We start from the raw sequence: 19,681 nt of genomic DNA on the forward strand, positions 1-19,681 counted from the left end.
CCAAGTTTTAGCACAATGCAGCGAATCTCTGCAGTTCACTTAGAGGTCACGCTATGTGCTTGATGTCTTCTCACCAGGTCAAGTTACTCACACCAACTCATTTTAACATATTAAATAATTAATCACATTATGCATTATTGAATTTGTCTCAATCACACTTTCTTTTGTTTCACAGGCGGAAATGACTATCAGCTGAAGTACAAAGTTACAAGGTTTTCCTTTAGTGCTAAGCTTACAGTATCTCTCCCTCACACACACACACACACACACGCCTACATTTTTAATCTTTATTTATCCAGGGAACTCAAGATAGTGCCCTCTTTGTAGCAACGGCCAATCACAGCCTTACACATTCAAGCTGCCCAGTTTATTCAGTGAAGGAGGTCAGGGCATGATCATCTTCACTTCCTCCTGCCTGCATCTTCAAGAGAACCTGGGGATTTGAACTTGCGACACTTTGGTCACAAGCTTACTTCTCTAACCTTTAGGCCGATTGCTGCCCCAGGATAAATTAAGCTGAAACAGCCATGCTGAGGCAGACGGCACAACTCTTGTTTTGAAATGTGTCTATTCAATTTAAAGTCCCCATACAAGATCTTGAGCACATCAGTTTCTAGTCTATACAGAGAGATTGTTGGATACTAGGTTTTGCATGGTGTGTATTGTGGCTCATTTCTCTCTTAAAAGCTGTACATTTGACAACTATTTACAACCGATGCAAATGAAAACAACACTCATACCGTTGTATTTTAAAATTCTGTATGGTTGTCACATATCCTATCGAGGGTTTGGAGCCAAAGGGGCATGCGTCATGTTGGGCAAATCATATCGCTTTAAAGGTCTCAGTGAGATATTTTAAGTGCAAAAAGGACACAACTGAAATCATGACCCATAATTTGTAATTAAACCAAAATTTAAAGCTGTAACAGTAGAAGTAGGGTTTTGCTTGCTACCAAAAGGGCGTAACTGCACGTACCGTATGCCCTTTTGACACCAAGCAAAACCCCACTTTTGACACTGAAAAAGCATTGGTTGGTTAGGATTCTAACAGGTCAACTCAAAATACATGCTGACAATATTACATGCTGATAATATTAGGAGTGTGAACTGGTCAAGACAACCTCTGATAGTAGCTGCTGGTAACACACAAATGTATTAACACACTAGTAGTTTAGAGTTAAAAGTCATTTCTAAGGGTTCCTACACATTTTCCATTTGAAAATTCCATACTTCCAGACTTCTCTGACTATATTACACAAGGGTCCCACTTTGTGTTGAAAAGTGATGGGGACATGTCCCCATTGTAAATGACACCTATGGCCACCCCACAATTTGGAGGTTTTGGGTTTGAGCCTCAGTAGTGTCTCAAGCCAGACTGTCTCGTCTACACTCTTCGAATGCGCCAGAGAGACAGTCTGTACTTCACGCCCACAGAGTCTGGCCAAAGGAAGTTGGGAATAAATAAAATGCTTCAGACCGGAGGAAGTTTGAACCGATGCAGGTGATTGGAGAAATACGAGCGGATGTCCCACCTTGGACATCCAGATTGATAGCGGTTACAGCCATCAATCTATTCCATGTAGCCTACAATTTTAAAGGCCTTGATGAAAGTTGCTGAGCAATACTTCCAAGATCGCTTCAGTGTTGATTGAAGTGTAATTACTAGATTTGTATTAAAATGAATGTATTTTGCAATTGTTTAATTACATATTCTGCATGGCTGTATTAGTGGCATGTTTAAAGGCATATTTCACTCTTTTGCCATTTTTTAAAGTTAATAAATATAATTCAACTTAAACTGTACCAGTATTGTTTTTATAGTAATGCTCAATATGACAGCACAAAAAGTTAAAGTATTGTGCAAACTAACTTTGCTCCAAGCCCTCAATATTTCAAGCTTTGTTTGTTTAGATTGAGGAGTGGCTTTTTAGCTAGTAATGCCATAATACCATTGCCATCAAAACAGTATTTTTCTTTGGTTTCATTTTGGATTTCTTCTGTTAGATTATTGATGATCTCGATACGATAATAAATACCGGTAACATTATTCACTTTTAAGCAGGGCGCCGTTTATTAAAAGCACAATCTGTACACACACACACACACAACATGAATGAATAGTAATGTGAATGTGACATTTCAGAGAATGCCAACAACACGGTCAGCCCTGCCTTATCATCCCCCCATCAGCGTCTCTGTGTTTGCGGGGGCGGCGTAGAAATAGCCAACCACGAGTTGCCTGGAGCTGACAGGGCAAATGCCTCACTAGAACACCCGGCCCCCTCTCCTCGTCACCCACCCAGTCTCCCTGGCCCAGCAACACGGCACGCTTGATTTAAATGTTTGTTTTCCTTCCGACCGTTTCCTGAATGTGCTGCGATGTGCGCGTCGACGTTGAAATGCGTGACTGATTTAATAAGGGGAGAGTGTTTCCGAGGAGGGGGGTTGCTGCTGCAGCAGCAGCGGCGGCATCATTCTCACTCAAGCCCCAACAGGATGCTGTAAGTGGCTGGAATAGATGCTTGCTGCATGGGGGCCACTTTCTGCTGAGCACCGAGTTACACATGGCTCCACATCAAGAGGAATTAAATCACTGTGGCTGTTCCCCACATGTCAAACTGTAGACCGACTGCGAGGGCGGCTTAGCGGGATTACGCTCGCCACACTGGAATAACTAAGGGCCCTTGTTGAAAAGGCCCAAATCAAGTCATAGATGTATTGTAATGTGCTTTCCCCATACAGAATCTCAAACAGGGGCTAAAAAAAATCACTTTAAGACCATCTATTCCCTAGTTCCATTCCCCCTTACACACTGAACACTAATGCGATAAGTGCACTGACATTATGCAGCTCCTGGAAGCGACGTCCGGGGTAAATGCTAGAGTGCGCGAGTTTTTTCTCGTTCTGTAACCCCGAGATTTAATTACCGGTATGTGCTTCTGCGCCGTTGTCAAAGTGTGTGGGAGTCATGTGGAATATTCTAGTAATTAGGAGGAGAACATTTGCTTTTAAGAGGGAGAGAGGAATTAATTTCAGCATCAGGACAGGGAGTTCCCTCAGGCCTTCTCCTTTCTCTCGTTTCCGGGCTCTCGCATTTTGTGTGTGAGACTGAGAAATCAAAGTTGAGTAATACAGAGGTAAGCAAAACCACACGACTTTTGCATTCTGACTTATGCCACAATTAATTCTGTTTGCGACACCAAGGGCGACAACAGCGAGATTGAACTGATTGAATAATTCATGTGATGTGATTAATTATCTCAAGTTATTAAAATACAGAGATGAACTCAATATGCAGTAATCTAATAAGGAGCAGACATCAACAGATGCCTCCTCTATACAAACGAGATTTGAGAGGGTTCTGTGAGCCAAATTGCTTCGGTAAACAAAATGGATGAAAGGAAGGACTAATAAACTATGACCAGATTCCTTTCAAAGTGTTGTGTTTTTTGTGTCCTTTTTATTTATTGTCATATCACATAACGGTAACAAGAGAGCCGGGGAAGCCAGACATAACATGCACAAAATATATCAAAACTCTCTCTGGGAAGACAGACAATACAACTGCTGCCTCCTCTCTTTCACACGGTGATGGCAGATAGGGGGGTGGGAGGGGGTGAGAGAAAGGTCAAAGTTTAAAGGTTAGAGGTATAGCCCCTCCGGTGTGCCCTCCTGCTTCTTGTACAGGACGTTCTCCTTGGACTTCTTGAAGTCCTCGTTGGTGACCTTCATACGGCGCTCTCGCAAAGCCATGAGGCCTGCTTCTGTGCAGATGGCCTGAAGGACAGCGGGAGAGGAGATGGAGAAATGGGGGAGAGAGACAGTGTTCAAGTTTAATCTTTCGATCTCACAGTGCATAAATACCTTGAAGTGAACGAGAGAGACACTGCGAGGACACAAAAAAAAAGTGTTTTCATTTGGTTCAAGTTTTCAGGTTCACTGCAAAATCTCATCTGGTAAGTCAACATCAGCAGTGAGGGAAACTAATGAAAACATGCCGAGAAATAGTCAGCAAATCCCTCAGTACTTCCTGCAATTATGTGAAAATGATGGATTTAGAGTATCTACATCGGGGGTTTTCCAACTCGTGGTCCGCAGCCCCCTGGTGGTCCCTGACTGACTATGCATTCAATAATGTAGTTCCCATAGAATCTTAACCACTTTCCACACACCAGTGGTCCTCAGTGGTTGCTTCTTAGCCAGAATGGTGGTCCATGGGTCACAATCATTTGAAAACCCCTGTTCTACATCTTTAGTTCACAGACAGTTAAGTTCTATTAAAAAAAAAAGGCGGGGGGGGGGAGAAAAGAAAAAATACAAAATTGTCATCTTTCTTTTTCTTAATTTTCTTCATAAGCCTTTTACCAGCTTATGTAATGTAAAGAACCAACCACTTGATAGTAATCTGCTCAAAGTGTCAGCCTGGAAGATTCCACAAGAGGGCAGCACAGTTGCACTGGCGAGAGGTACACTTAAATGCAAACCCTCTGGAGCAGATTTCCCAGAGTCATCCAGTGGCTTGCAATTACTTGCAATCACTTTCTAGAGGAAAACAAATCTTAACACTGGAACACTGGAATACTGGAGAAAACCTTGCCCTGGTGTTTCTCCTTCAGACAGCTTCATGTTGTAATGGAATAAATGTCCACCCCCTTCTGTTTCAGCCACCGTGTGGACTGGCTCTTTGCCAAGACCTTTTGAACATAATCAATAAATGGCCGTAGTCACAGAGCTAAGCTGGAGCTAATTAAGAACACAGACAGAATGCATCTCCATCGCCAGGATGCAGTTAAATTGTGCAAGCCCTCTTAAAACTTAACCCACTGTTGTGTCCTCCAGAGAGTGTACGGTACTCCTACAAATACCATTAGATCTAGAAAGGTGTGGAAACCATGGGCACAAAGAAAGGGAATAATCCCCCCAACCCCAAAAAAGTAGATTTTGGCTTATAGTTAGTAAATGATTATCCTCTACCAGCCTCTTGGGAACGTGATCAACCTAACCTAATGTTTGTAGGTTCCTCTCCAGTCCATTCTAAAGAACAACATGGCTGGCAAAACAGTGAAAATGGCAAGTGAATTTTGAAATCCACCGGCCACTGTGACCAGAGCGAGAAGCAGTTTTCAGCCGTGCCTCGGAAGGTCCCGCCCATACCTTAATGTCTGCTCCTGATAGGCCCATACCTTAATGTCTGCTCCTGATAGGTCGTCCTTGGCCAGGATGAGATCATCAAGGGTGACATCGTCTGCTACTGTCATACGGCTGGTGTGAATCTGGAAGATCCTCCTCTTGGTCTTCTCATCCGGCAGAGGGAACTCAATCTTACGGTCGATTCTCCCTGAGGAGCAGGACAGGACGAAACACATGATAGAGGGAAACCAAATCATGATGATGATAATAATGATCATAACAATAACAATAATAATAATTAGTAATAACTCTCAGAATTATATATACCGTATATATATATATATATATATATATATATATATATATATATCTGACATGTACTGTATGTAAGGGATAATCAACTCCTAGGTGTGCGTTAAACGGTTTTAATGGATGACATGGAGGCGAAGTGCATTAAAAGCGTTTAACGCACACCTCGGTGTTGATTATCCTGCTTATACCATGGTCATTTGATAACAATATAAAATAAAAGCAATTCGCTAATTTTGGTCCAAATTTAGCTATCAAAATCTAAAGTTTTTCCACAAGCCATAAACTGTTTACCTAGCAACACTTGGGAAATCTACTAATACCTGGAACAATTATTACCATCCCGTCAGCTTCTCATGCAATGGAAACGTTGTTCGCTGTTCCAGTAAATTAGGACGAACCTTGGGTACGAGCTGGTATGGCGGAGGGAATCTATTCGGCTCAGCTCATAGAAGAGACCCTTTAATTGGCTCAGCTGATCCAAAAAGCCATTGCCAGAAAGCTAATGTTTTATGCTAGCAATTTTCAAAATCAATAACATTGCATACGGTTGACAAAAAGTAAATATAACAGTAGTGTATGTTTAACAACAAGACAAGCTAGCTATCCAACTGTGTTATTGTCCCAAAATCAGTATGAACATTTTCACAAACGATGGGCTCTGTCAGCCTGAAGTAGCAAGTTGAATAACGTTAGCTGTACTGTTTGCTTAAACAGCTGTGCAGGGGCTGGGTAGAGGATGGATTTACAACATGTGATTAAACTTGAGCCAGACTGCATGTGCGTTAAACTGTTTTAACACACACCTGCTGTCCAATCAGAAAAGACTATTCACCCAGACCATGGTATAAATATCATAAATATCAGTATCTGTCCCAGACAACCTGATTGGAGCTTCTCAAACATTCCATACATTTCTGTTAAGAACATGTCTTAAAATGAACTCGATAATTAACTTCTGAAATTACAAGGTTTTCCAAGCAAGCAAAAATGTAATACCATCTTAATACAATTCTGGAATATAAGTATGAAAGCCAAAATATGAAAAGCCATTTATTTCATTTCACTAACGTAACCAGAGAGATACAGTCCTAGATAGATATTAGATACACAGGTAGACACCCAGACAGATTCAGACGAAGACCACTAAATAGAGAGCAGTCAGCCACTGACCAGGTCTGATGAGGGCTGGATCCAGGGTTTCTATCCGATTGGTGGCCATGATAACCTTGACGTCTCCCCGCGAGTCGAAGCCGTCCAGCTGGTTGAGCAGCTCCAGCATGGTCCTCTGGATCTCCCTCTCACCGCCTGAGTTGGAGTCGTACCTACAGGACATGGACAAGAAGCATTAACCTGGTTTCAACATTCTCAACCTGATCCATCACATATCATTACTTAATGTTATTTTTCAGCCTTGTCCATCTCATATATTAATAAATGTTATTTTTCAGTCTGATCCATCACATATTATTACTAAATGTTATTTTTCAGCCGTGTCCATAAGGCTGATGTAAAAAAAGTCCACAAGCTCATTTATTATTTAAGCCCGTCAATATCCCGCCTACGTCATCTACAAGCTCATTCATTTAAGTCAGCCAATATCCTGCCTAACAACATCACGGTTTATTTCTGTCTCGTTACCTACAGGGATGAGAAACTGACAAATTGAGCTTTTGATATTGGCTTGCCTTCGACACACTTTCAGTTACCTACGGCAGCTCCTCCCACCTGTGTTGCCATGGGAGGGAAAAGGCTACTGCTACAGTCACTGTACTAGGCTATTGTGTCAACTTGACTTAATGAAACAAGGTTAAGCAGAAAGTTCTTCTGGGTAATGTGAATGCTGAAATTTGATTAATGTACACGCACTGGGATTCGCTACGTTTGCATCAGATGTGTTACATTTTCACAACATAATCACTTTGAACTGGATGAAGGAATAAGCCTGCCCTGCAGCAATACATCTACCTCATCTGCTGTGCTATTACAGGATGCAGCAAACCATTATACACGAAGGAAAATTATACTGATATAAAGCATGTCAAAAACAAATGGTGCGATCACACTAAAACCTTTTGTGTGCTGTCTTGTTGTTTATATGTGAAAAAGATTAAGGAATGCGCACACTGTCAATGTCAAAACAAATTCCTATGTGTTTTACACAATGGCAAATAAAGATATCTGAATCTGAATCTGAATCTGAATCTGAAAAAACCTCCACTTGTGACTCAACAGCGCATGGTGTGATACATTATCACTCTGTTCCGGTGCTCTCACTCCCTCTCACTCCGTCTCACACTTCCACACACCAACGCCCTTCTACCTCTTAGTCCCGATGGCATCGATCTCGTCGATGAAGACGATGGAGGGGGCGTGCTCCTCTGCCACCCTGAAGAGCTCTCGGACCAGCTTGGGCCCGTCTCCCAGGTACTTCTGGATCAGCTCCGAGCCCACCACGCGCAGAAAAGTGGCCGACGTCTGATTGGCTACCGCCTTGGCTAGCAGGGTCTTACCTGGAGCGCACATAATGCAAGCTAAGGTTATTATCACTCATGACATTTCCAGGACATGACGCATTAATTGATGTACATCTTTGGGGCAGCATTAGCTCAGGGGTTAGAGCTGTCGCCTGGGAATCGGAAGGTTCCCGGTTCGAGGCTGGCTCCTCCTCCTGGTAGTGTTGAATGCTTCAGCGGTTCCCAACTCGTCGTGACGACCCCCTAGTGCTGCTGGTTTTCATTCTAGCCTGATTCAGACTGATTGATTTAGACCTGGGACACCAGCTCATTGCTCAATCTAATTAACTTGCTGCTAAGAAGCCTGCAGGCGAAATATCAAACACTGCCCATCCACACTTACAAACAGTTAGTTAAAAGGTCACACATCACATCTCTCATCTTATTGCTACCATTACACTGATGAGTGGGGGAAAGTGTGCTTCTTTCCAACAAACAACAAAACTATTTAAGTGTAATTGTTGTACTTTTATGCTTTTGACATTAAAGATCTTCCATCCCATTTGATGAGATTGATGAAGATCACACTCATATTTTATATATGATATATGATTAGATATATGCCGTATAGGGCTGCCACAATTATCACATTACCGCGGTTATACAAAAAGTCACGCCTACCGCAGGGTCAAGCTAATTATCGCATAATCATCTTTTTATCTTTTTATTTTGCTTGTAAAAAGTATGTGATCTGAAATAAATGCAATATTAGTTTTTAAATAATCGTTATGTGTGGCATCTTTTTTTCCACGTCGTGGCGGAAATTTCCACTCACCAATTGGCAGTTTTCTGATGGAGAAAGTGCTTTGATGTGCTGGGTACGGAGAAAGTGAATGTTTCTTCTCTTCTTTGGGAGCATTTAGGCTTTATCCCCTAACCCTAAGCCAAAGAATTATAGGATGATGCGGTGTGTCCTGTTTGTGGAAAGAAAATCAATTCCACGCGAGGAAAGACGACAAACCTCGCATCGCATCTGCTCAGGAAGGAGTGCTTTTAATCATCAGAACTGTGTAATAGTGACTCTGAAACTACACAGCGCTCTTATCTACAACAGCACCTAGAGGCTGCAGCAGGTCGGTGACAATTCCTCACCTTCCCTGTTGTAGTGCCCTTTTAAAAAGGTCCCTAATGACCAAATGGAATTTGCCAATGCTGTCAAACCCGCATGACTAAACCTTTTTCTAGGGTTCATTTGAAAAAGATTTGATACTAATGTGACAGAACTGGAAAATTAAAGGTTAGGCTATGTATAATTCTGATACGTACATATTCATAAAATACGATATTTGCATTTCCGAAGCAGTAGTGGATGCATTACAGCACACACGTAATATTTGATGATTGATTGTCTATGAATACTAATGAATTTTTGATGACTGATTATTGAAAATAATCTATTGATTGCCTCAGTCACCATGAAATTGCTTGGGCAATCCTAATTCTTGAATCCATTATAATGTGGTCACATTTCAGTCCCTGCAACATCAGGTAGGTGTATGTAAAAACTGTTGTCTGGAGGGGGGGATGCAATGCCCTGGCGGGCCAGCAGGCAGAGCCCTGAGGAGTACCAGTGGTCCGCGGATGACAGTTTGGGAACCAATGAGTTAGACTAATACCTTTTGAAAGTTTGAAAGTGCCTGCCCTTTGAAAGGGTTTCCCAAGCGACTCCTTGCCAGATGTGAAAACAAACCATCTGGCTACGTCAGGTTAACTCACCTGTGCCAGGTGGTCCATATAGGATGACCCCTTTGGGGGGCTTAATGCCCATCTCCTCATAATACTCTGGATGTGTTAGGGGCAACTCCACTGACTCCTGTGAAGAACAACAGAAAACGGCAGTCAGCCTCAGTGTCTCAGGAAAGCACAGTGAACCTGTACAATCACATGCAATCATAATCAGCATGGGGATAATGGCCAGATATTGTTTGACATCAAAAAAGGGAGAAAAAAACTCAATATCAATGTCAGAAACAAGGTTGATATCCAAACAGTTGATATCCAAACATGCCAACTGACAATCCTGCACTACTAACTTGCTTCATGAGCTCAACACATATAGTGAACAACAGTATATGGACTGCCAGGGGTTCTTGGTGGGGGTCCAACGGGTCCCAATAGTTTACTTTCACTCTAATTTAACACTACAAATGATCCTAATTAGAGAATAGAATGACTACTGTGGTCATAGGTTTGACTCTTAACACTGTTATCATCCATCGTTCAATATGTCGAAGAACCAAATTGGTCCTCATTGGGCCATATTTGTTTGGGTTGGACAATTAAGTTCATTTCTCATGTAACTGCTTGGGTTTTTAGTGTGGCTTGAGTTTGAAATGAAACGTGAAATCTTGTGTTTTAGCTTTGCATTCTCAAAAGCTATTAAACCCTTGTGTTCGGTTTGGGTTTGGGTTTATAAAGCACTGACTTGGGCAAGTCTCACACTTTCAGACGTGTGTGTGTGTGTGTGTGCACGCGTGCGTGTTGTACCTTGATCTCCTGAATCTGGAGGTCCAGTCCTCCGATGTCAGCATAAGTTTCTTGTGGGGCCTTCTCCACCTTCATCACCGTCACCAGGGGATCAGTGTCGTCCATCAGCACCCCGATCACAGCATGCACCTATGGGTTACACACAGACAATCACTATGACAAAATGAACACAATCATTAATAGACAGATGGATATGCTTCGGAAAAGTTCAGTTCATGCGTCTGACAGCATTGTGCGATAGCATTTGGCTACTATTGAGACACATGGTGGTTTCAGCTTGCAAAACCAAATCTTTTCCAGAATAAGTAGTTGAGTGAGAAACACACCATTTAACAGCTTCGTGGCTGTGTTAATTTCCATTTTATTTTCTTAAATCAGTGGTAGTTACATGAACCTGAACACAGAGGTTACAGCAAGAAACGTTTTGGGGGCATGAAAAGTTGTCCAGTAGGAAATGTATATGTGTTTTTGTTTTTTGTTGTTGTGTGTGAGTTGTTAACCGGTGTGGATTATGAGTGGATTATCTGTGAAATTCAGGGCAGGAATTATACCAAGGCCAAAAGGCCAGTGCCGTGGATGCCCTGGAGATTGCCCGTAATACCCTTCTAAAATTAACTACCCACAAGGCCACTTTGGCATGCCCTGTTTTGAACTGGCTGTTGTGCCCTTCAAACAAAGTTGCAGATGTCCTCCTTTAAAACGACATGTGACACAGCAAATAAACAAAAACACTAGCGGTAGCAGTAGCCTGCATATATGAGGCGTTTAGGGAACCTCTGTAAATTGTAGCTACAGAAAATAACCTGGGTTACATTTACGTTATCGTGTGTTACTGGACATGTAACTAACTTTCCATGTGCTGTATCACACTGCAGCACTTAATTTCTCTATTAGGACATTTATTTTGTTGAGGAAAACTGCCTGAAAAAAGCATTTTAATAACCATTGGCTTTGGCATTGATGCCCTACATTACATTCCCCCCTATCAATTTGTATTTATCAAAGGCCAAAGTGGCCGTGTCCTAAAAATGACTTAATTCTACGCCTGGAGATTACCGTGATTTTAAATAACTTTTTGGGTCTATGGTTGTTTGTTTTGAGTCTGGTGTAGAGGATCTATATCCTATACCAGAAGTTTCATTAAAAAAAATTATATAATTTAAAACCACACTATGCCTGAAATCAGGCATGGTGCCTGAGAACTTTAAGCCCTGTGAACATATTTTTAAAAAGTCATCCCTAGCCAAGCCAGAAACCTCAAATAAGCAACACCCCCCGAACTATCACCTTGTGGTTGAGCAGCACAGAGCAGCCTGGCTCCAGGAGGTCCTTGTCCACGAAGGACAGGATGCTGACGTAATGCTCTGAGCCCACTGAGGTGGAGACGATGGCGTGATTGTCATCAATGATCTCCTCCAGGGTGCCCACTGACATGGGGGTCCCCCGCAGGTCGTCCACCTTTGACCTCTCCTCCTGGAAAACAGAATATGCGGGAAGATATTAACTGCTTGAAGGAATGGGTGCATTATGTCGCCTGGGAAATCAATTGTGCATTTCAGCCGTCGGCAAGTTTTGTTACAAATCTTTGGTAAAAATATAAGACTGACAGACGGCGTTATGTGGTTCATTTGAAATTCAAGGACTTTTTAATCACCTTGTTAAAAAAGGGGCTATTTTCAAGGTATTCTAGGACTTGACCCCCCCCCCCCCTCCTCAAAATTCAAGCACTGCAAGGACCTTGTGCAAACCCTGATCATAATGTTGGCATTGGGGAAACATCAGCTAGACACAGGAAATGTGTCCATAACCAACAATAAACAATACTGGACCATGGACACACAGGGGGAAATGTGTGAGCAAAGAGCTTGGTGGCCCCGTCCCTTAGACAGGCTGAAAAGCAGAGACAATGCCTGCAGGACTAGTCAAGAGCTCATTTACCCCCCCCCCCCCCCCCCCCCATAACTATTACAAATGGATTTGGCCTCTCTTTCGCCCAGATGTGCAGAGAGAGAAAAGCCTAGTGTGCTAGTGAGGTTGCAGAAGCTGACCTCCTGTTTCTCCTCCAAGGGCTTCATCTGCTCCTGGTTCCTGATGAACTCCTCCTCCATCAGCAGGTAGTCCTTGATCCGGTCCTGCTTCAGCAGCTTCAGACGGCACTGGGTGTGAGGGGTGACTGAAAGACACACACACACACGCACGCACGCACGCACACGCACACACACACACACACACACACACACACATTAAGAATGTTGGATAACACAAATTGGATCCAATCACAGCCATTCTATACTGTATATCATAACTTTTATTGCTTGCTTTCTCAGACCGTGTTTGTTCATAAAGGAATTATGAACATGAGCACTTGTCTTGTTAAAGCTACCTCAACCTGTAACATATAAGATAGCTAATTGTGATGTTCACATCATTTGTTGTTCAATCTGTACAAGTTTACAAAAGGAGGCTATTGTGGTCAGAGCCATCCAATGAGCTACTCTACACCACCATGGAAACAAAGTGACAATACAAGTCAAAGCCTGAGACAAACTTCAGTAGAAAAGAAAGATGGAAGCAGAAAATTGGTATGAGAACCTAACAGAGGCTAATGCCTGATTACACACCAATTGTCAAATGGTTTGACATCTCCACCCATAGTCAGCCCATGCATATCGCTGTGTGTTTGTCCTCTTCTCGTTTTAATGCCAGTGATAGTATTATGGATCCTACCAGAGTTGGATTTGTCCTCTCACTGTACTCCTCATTTGTACTCCTAACTGATAACGTAATCATAGATTCACCGGTCACCCATACCCCCCATAAAATAAAATAAAATAGAAAATAAATAAAAAAATTCCTCAGATCTGAATGAATCACAGAAGTCACCCTGTCTGTCTGTCTGTCAAAAAGCACCAAAAAGCGCCATGTTTGCATCCCTGGTTACAAATGAAGCAACATTGTGTGGCAACTACAAAAAAGAGGGAGAAAGAGACATAATACATCTCCAGGATGCATTGCCTTTTTCAGTTCCTCACCTAAGGGGAGCTTGCTGGCAGCATCCGGTCCCTTGGTCTTCTTCTTCTTCTTGCCAACTCTGGTGGGGATTGGAGGCTCATACTTCTTTTTCTTGTCCTGTCGTGAGCATAATGGGATGACACGGGTCAGAGTAGACAAAATAGCACCAGGTACAGCGAGGCTTTACCTTGCTACCAAAACAAACAGGCCTAGAGATAGCTCTAACACTGTTGAGGCTTTACCTTGCTACCAAAACAAACAGGACTAGAGATAGCTCTAACACTGTTGAGGCTTTACCTTGCTACCAAAACAAACAGGCCTAGAGATAGCTCTAACACTGTTGAGGCTTTACCTTGCTACCAAAACAAACAGGACTAGAGATAGCTCTAACACTGTTGAGGCTTTACCTTGCTACCAAAACAAACGGGACTAGAGATAGCTCTAACACTGTTGAGGCTTTACCTTGCTACCAAAACAAACAGGACTAGAGATAGCTCTAACACTGGCTAGCAGAAGCTATGTCATTCTCACCTTGTCATCCTTCTTGCCTCCTCCTGGACCGTGGCCTCCACTCTGGCTTTGACCCTGAGAAAACACACATCAACATTCATGAGACACATACAGGCTAAGTCCTAAGTACTAGTAGCGTTAGCTACATCATGTATTAAACTGTTATTCCATGCCAGATATTTAGCGCTGGCTAACGTTAACGTCGTTAGCTAGCGGTTACACTGACAGAGCTGTAGTCAGCTCATGGCGTCTCGCTGTCAAGTCATAGCCTGGCAGTTAGCTCGTTTATAATGCTATCGGCATGGCATACTTTCCCATTAGCAGCATGGATAACGGCGTCCAAGTATAAACATTTTACAAAAGAGGGAAAAAGTTGTCACAGCAACGAATGGATGATTTAGCTTAGCAACGAGATGGGGCATTGATTGCTGCCAACCGGGGGAAAAGCTAACGTAAGCGTTAGCTAGCGATCACCTAGCAAGCTATAATACACTTTTATGTCTGCCCTTCACCCCCATCCAAGACACCAATCACTTGAAACAATGTAACAGTATGGAACGTAACGTTTTAAGTGCAATATTGAACGTATTATTGGCGAAGGATACATTTTATTGTCATGAAAATATAAGCGCAACAGAAAATTGCTTGCTCACTTACCATTGTTGGTTGTCGCTCTGGAATGACGTCAAGGCGTACGGCAAATCTGTAGGACAAAATTCACACGGGAAGATGCTCACACTGTTGTCGTGCCAGTAAAGCGGTCCGTGAAGCCAAAACTCCAGTGTCATTACATTTCAGATCAACTATTAATTTGGCTGATAATTAATTGGTAAAAGGTTTTCAGTGAGTATGTCAACAATGAAACTGCCAACTGATGTCCTGCAATGTCAACAAAACAAAAGGTGAGTTCGACTGTAAATCATAAAGGTAACACCTCAAGTTGTCACATGTGGCGCCTGCTCACTCCCATTAATGATGACTGAATAATTAGACAAATAAGCACGTTTCACCCATTCACTTAATAATAGTTCATAATTAAATAATTAGGCAGACCTTGTCTGTGTAGTTAATCCTCCTGGTTAGATGTCTGTATGTGGAGAGGCATAGCTGCATTCAGGGTCTTTCAGCCACTGAGTTTTGAACTGCAAAAGCTAATATCATTTTGCTTACCATCTCTGTAGCTTATGTAGGCCTACTGATAGGCCTACATTTGTTGATGATTTGTTCAGTTTAACAAGGGGGTGACGCAGATGAAAAGCACTGCTCATTTTCCACCAAACAGGAATAGTGCTATCTGCTATGTCATATTTGTGGTAAGCAGAACCAGTTTAAAATCTTTCATAATTTCTCAACATTTTATGGTTTGGTCACACAACCACTCAGGACAAGACTCGACTGGAAAGAGTAGTACGCCGAGCATCTAAAATCATCGGCTGCAGACAGTCTCCCCTCACTTACATCACTCTTTTCCACAAGAATAATCAGGAAGGCTAAAAAAATCATAGCAGACAACTCTCATCCGACCGGCACACTACCTCTTTAATCTCCTCCCTTCAGGCAGGAGATACAGAAGCATCAAGAGCAAAACATCTCGCTTCAGAGATAGCACCTACCTCCTTGCCATTAGACATATGAACTTGCACTGATTCATTGATTATGTCTGACCTATAGCACTTTATTTTTTTTATTTTTTTTTTTTATTTACAGTTTTTCTTTTATTACACACAGACCACAAAACAATAAACAAAAACGTGCAACATGCACATACAAGGGAGAGGGAAGTGAAGGTGAGAAAACAAAAATAACCAACAACAACAAAACATCCCCCACAACAGCAATGCAACACAGAGGCAAGCAATCGTTTGTATTGTTAAGTATTACAGTATAGAATGTTATGGCAAACAACGATGCCGATGTCAACAGGAATCCGGATAGAGTGGGCAGCATCCACAATGAATAAAGAAAAGAAAACATCCACTTTATGTTGTATAGGAAACTATATAGGCTGTAAGGCTAGCGATTGATATGCTAAAGAGTTTCTCACCAAGTCCCACAGCTCAGTAGGACCGATATCAAGGTCCCCCAGCCTCCCGGTAACTCTTTCCATACTTAACAGGTCTAAAAAACCACTCACCCAGTCCTCAATTAAAAAGCATCTGGGTTTGCGGAACTTCCAATTTAATAAAATTATTCTCTTAGTGGCCAGAAAGGCCAGACCAACGATCCTCTGAACATGCTTGCTTTGTGTTTGTGTGACCCTAGTTCCTAGCAGACATTCAACAGGGCCAGCAGTAACGTTTACATTCAACAGTCTTGAGAGTGTGTCAATAACCTCTTCCCAAAATATTTTTACTGCTGGGCAGTGCCACAGCATATGAAATAAAGTACCAACTTCTCCACAATGCCAGCATTGATCTGAGGAGTTGGGGTCCATTTTCTTAATTATTGAGGGAGTTATATATGCCCTATGTAAAATTTTAAACTGGAGTATTCTGTATCGGACTGCATTAGCTATAGTTATTGAATCTCTCCATATTAAGTCCCATTCTACAGGGTCTATTGACACACCTAAATTCTGTTCCCATCGAGTTTGAGTCAATACCAGACAATCAGTAGGGGAATGGGTCAGCAGCCTATACAGGCCTGAAACCGTTCCTCTATTAGAAGCAAGCACTCTCATTTTCATGTCTACTGCTAAGTTACAGCCAATAAATACATCTGTGTATTTAGAGAAAATAGATTTCAACTGTACATATTGCAAAAAAGCATGATCGTTTAGGTTATATTTCTCTTTTATTTCTATAAACGGTATAATTTTTCCATTTTTTATAATTTGTGAAGTTTCTATGATGTTATGATGCTGCCACACCAGATTGTTCACCGGGTTTCCTCCTGCCTTAAAAAGTGGGTTCTTCCAAATTGGACATGAAGCTAACGAGACCCCTTTGATACCAAGCCTTTTATAAACAATTTTAGCAATGTCACATGAAAAATTAATGATAGCGTTATCTAACTTTAAGGGAGGGTGAGGATGATACCACAATGATGATAATGAAGTTAGTTTGTTGTTCTCCCTGACTATGCATTCCTCAAGCCAGTCCCAGCTACCCTTGCACCTAGCCTGCTTATAGCCCCAGGTCAAAGGGTATCTGGCGTTGTATGCCAAGTAATACAGGTAAATATCTGGAACCCCCAAACCACCTTTACCTCTTGGCAATGATAGCTTTTTATGACTGATCCTGGGTTTCTTTTCCTTCCATAAAAAGGAAGAGAAAAGCTTATTTATGTCATTAAACCAGGATTTTGGGATATAGGAGGGCACAGCAGAGATTAAAAAAGTTATTCTAGGAAGAATGTTCATCTTTAGAACCTCCGCTCTACCCCACAGGGATAGAGGAAGAATTGACCACCTCTTAATGTCGTCCTTAATAGAACGCAATAGAGGTGGAGCATTCAGATCGAGAATCTTGTTAATAGGGGTTTTAATCAATATTCCCAAGTATTTCATCCCTTCTGGTTTCCAGATAAAGGGGGCTGTGCCGAGGTCTGAGTTAAATGTTCGGCAATTAAGTGGTATAGCTTCACTTTTAGACCAATTTATCCTATATCCTGAGAATTGACTAAATGTTTGGATAGTTTCTAGGACCTGGGGTATAGAATGTGCAGGCTCGGACAGAGTTAGCAGGATATCATCTGCGTACATGTTAAGCTTAAAATCATGATCCTCCACTGAAACACCTGTAATGTCCTTGTTCCTTCGGATGGCGCATGCCAACGGTTCTAAGGCTAACACGAACAACAATGGGGACAAAGGACAACCTTGTCTCGTAGACCGATACAGTTGGAAAGGAACTGAAATTAAACCGTTAGTCTTAACTGATGAAACAGGCTCATGATACATTGCTTTTATCCATTGCATACATTTTGGACCAAAACCAAATCTAGAAAGTGTGTAAAACAAAAAAGGCCATTCTACTCGGTCAAATGCTTTCTCTGCATCCAGTGATATTGCTACCACTGGATGAAGAGAAGAGCTAGCTTTAAGCATTATCTGTAACAGTCTCCTCATATTGTTAGAGGAAAGCCTTCCTGGGATAAATCCCACCTGGTCTAAATGGACCAAGTTGGCAATGACTTTCTCTAAACGTTTAGCAAGTATTTTGGCCAACAATTTATAATCAGTATTAAGCAAGCTTAAAGGTCTATAGTTATTTACATCCATATGATCCTTCCCAGGTTTAGGCAATAATGTTATAATAGCAGTACGCATCGTTACTGGCATAGATTGTTTCTCTATAATATCATTATATAAATAAACCAGTAGGGGAGTCAGTTCTTTTGCAAAACATTTGTAAAACTCTGTAGTGTATCCATCTCCTCCAGGGGCCTTACAGTTTGCAAGACATTTTATAGCATCTTTAATATCTTTTTCTAAAATAGAAGCCTCTAGCTTATCCTTATCCTGTACATTCAATTCTGGCAAGGGCAAGTCCTTAAAGAAATTCTCTAAATGGTCCTCTTGTATTTGACATTCAGATTTATACAGTGATGCCAGTGATTCCCTAAATGTAGTGTTTATAATTTCAGGGTCTCTTATAATACAACCACTGCTATCTTTAATTGCTGCTATTGAGTGTTTATGTTCAAGTTGCTTGAGTTGATATGCAAGCATCTTCCCTGCCTTCTCCCCATTCTCATAGTATTTTCTCTTCAATTTATATAAAGCAAATGCTGTTTCTTCATGGGTAATGGCTTGAACATCAGCTCTAACTAATAGGAGTTCTTTTCTTAACATGTTATTTTTTGGGTCCATCATATGTCTCCGTTCAAAATCTTTCAGCTTAACAAACAATGCATCTTTCCTTTGTTTCCTGGTTTTATTCTTGTAGGATGCATAGCTAATAACCCAGCCCCTACAAGTAGCCTTAAGGGCTTCCCAAACAGTCTGAATGGGGGTGTCCTGATTCATATTTAAAACAATAAACTCATCAATCCTTTGTTTTATTAGAGATACAAATGTCTCATCACACAGTAAAGAGTTGTTGAATTTCCACTGTTTAGATTTATGCTTGTTGTTTGCCAAGCGAAAAGTAATTGATACTGGTGCATGGTCAGAAATAATGAGACTATGAATGGATGTATCAATAACAGAACAAACTAATGAATTTGAAAGTAGGAGATAATCAATTCTGGAATATGAGTTATGCACCATAGAATAAAATGAGTATTCTCTGGAATAGGGGTTAATTAAACGCCAGACATCTGTCAAAGATTGCGTCTCCACTAGCTCTTTAAATGCTAGGGAAAGTGCTCTGTCTGCTGGTAAGGGACGACCTGAACGGTCCACAGATGCATTGTTAACTAAGTTAAAGTCTCCCCCCAATAAGAGTGGTACATCAGAGTATTGAGCAAGCAGGATGTTCAATGAAGATATAAATGTAGCTTGTGCTGAGTTTGGTGCGTATATATTAGCTAAGATTATTTTTTCATTCTGCAGTTCTCCTGAAAGTATCACATATCGACCCTCGTTGTCCATTTTCACATCTAAGGCTGTGAATGATAATTTCTTTGAGATTAAGATGCAAACTCCTCTGGAGGCCGCTGTACCGGAGGAGACAAACACTTGCCCCACCCATTGCTGTTTTAATTTTAATGATTCTTCTTTAGTAAGATGTGTTTCTTGAAGCATTGCTATATCACAGTTCAGCGCCTTCAGA

The 19,681-nt window shown here is 41.6% G+C and overlaps 1 protein-coding gene across 1 annotated transcript; it reads right to left on the reverse strand.

Annotated features, from left to right (window-relative positions):
- Window positions 1-2,148: 2,148 nt before the first annotated feature.
- LOC310782697 (26S proteasome regulatory subunit 4) lies at window positions 2,149-14,643 on the reverse strand. Its single transcript, XM_083643422.1, has 11 exons — window positions 14,622-14,643; window positions 13,986-14,039; window positions 13,475-13,571; window positions 12,491-12,615; window positions 11,730-11,915; window positions 10,443-10,571; window positions 9,672-9,768; window positions 7,763-7,952; window positions 6,613-6,764; window positions 5,184-5,338; window positions 2,149-3,777 (listed from the first exon to the last, which is right to left on the reverse strand). The coding sequence occupies exons 1-11, from the start codon at window positions 14,622-14,624 to the stop codon at window positions 3,643-3,645; spliced, it is 1,323 nt and encodes a 440-aa protein (XP_083499548.1). The 5' UTR covers window positions 14,625-14,643; the 3' UTR covers window positions 2,149-3,642.
- Between the last annotated feature and the right edge of the window lie 5,038 nt (window positions 14,644-19,681).

This window comes from Poromitra crassiceps (genome assembly GCF_964638095.1).
Source record: "Poromitra crassiceps genome assembly, chromosome: 9".
NCBI lineage: Eukaryota > Metazoa > Chordata > Actinopteri > Beryciformes > Melamphaidae > Poromitra > Poromitra crassiceps.

What these genes read in the sequence shown, in the direction of transcription:
- LOC310782697 (XM_083643422.1), bottom strand. An exon ending in GAGGCAAGAAGGATGACAAG is followed by an intron (nt 13,572 to 13,985) that starts GTGAGAATGACA and finishes TGCTCACGACAG; the next exon opens with GACAAGAAAAAGAAGTATGA. An exon ending in TCCAGATTCAGGAGATCAAG is followed by an intron (nt 9,769 to 10,442) that starts GTACAACACGCA and finishes TGTTCTTCACAG; the next exon opens with GAGTCAGTGGAGTTGCCCCT.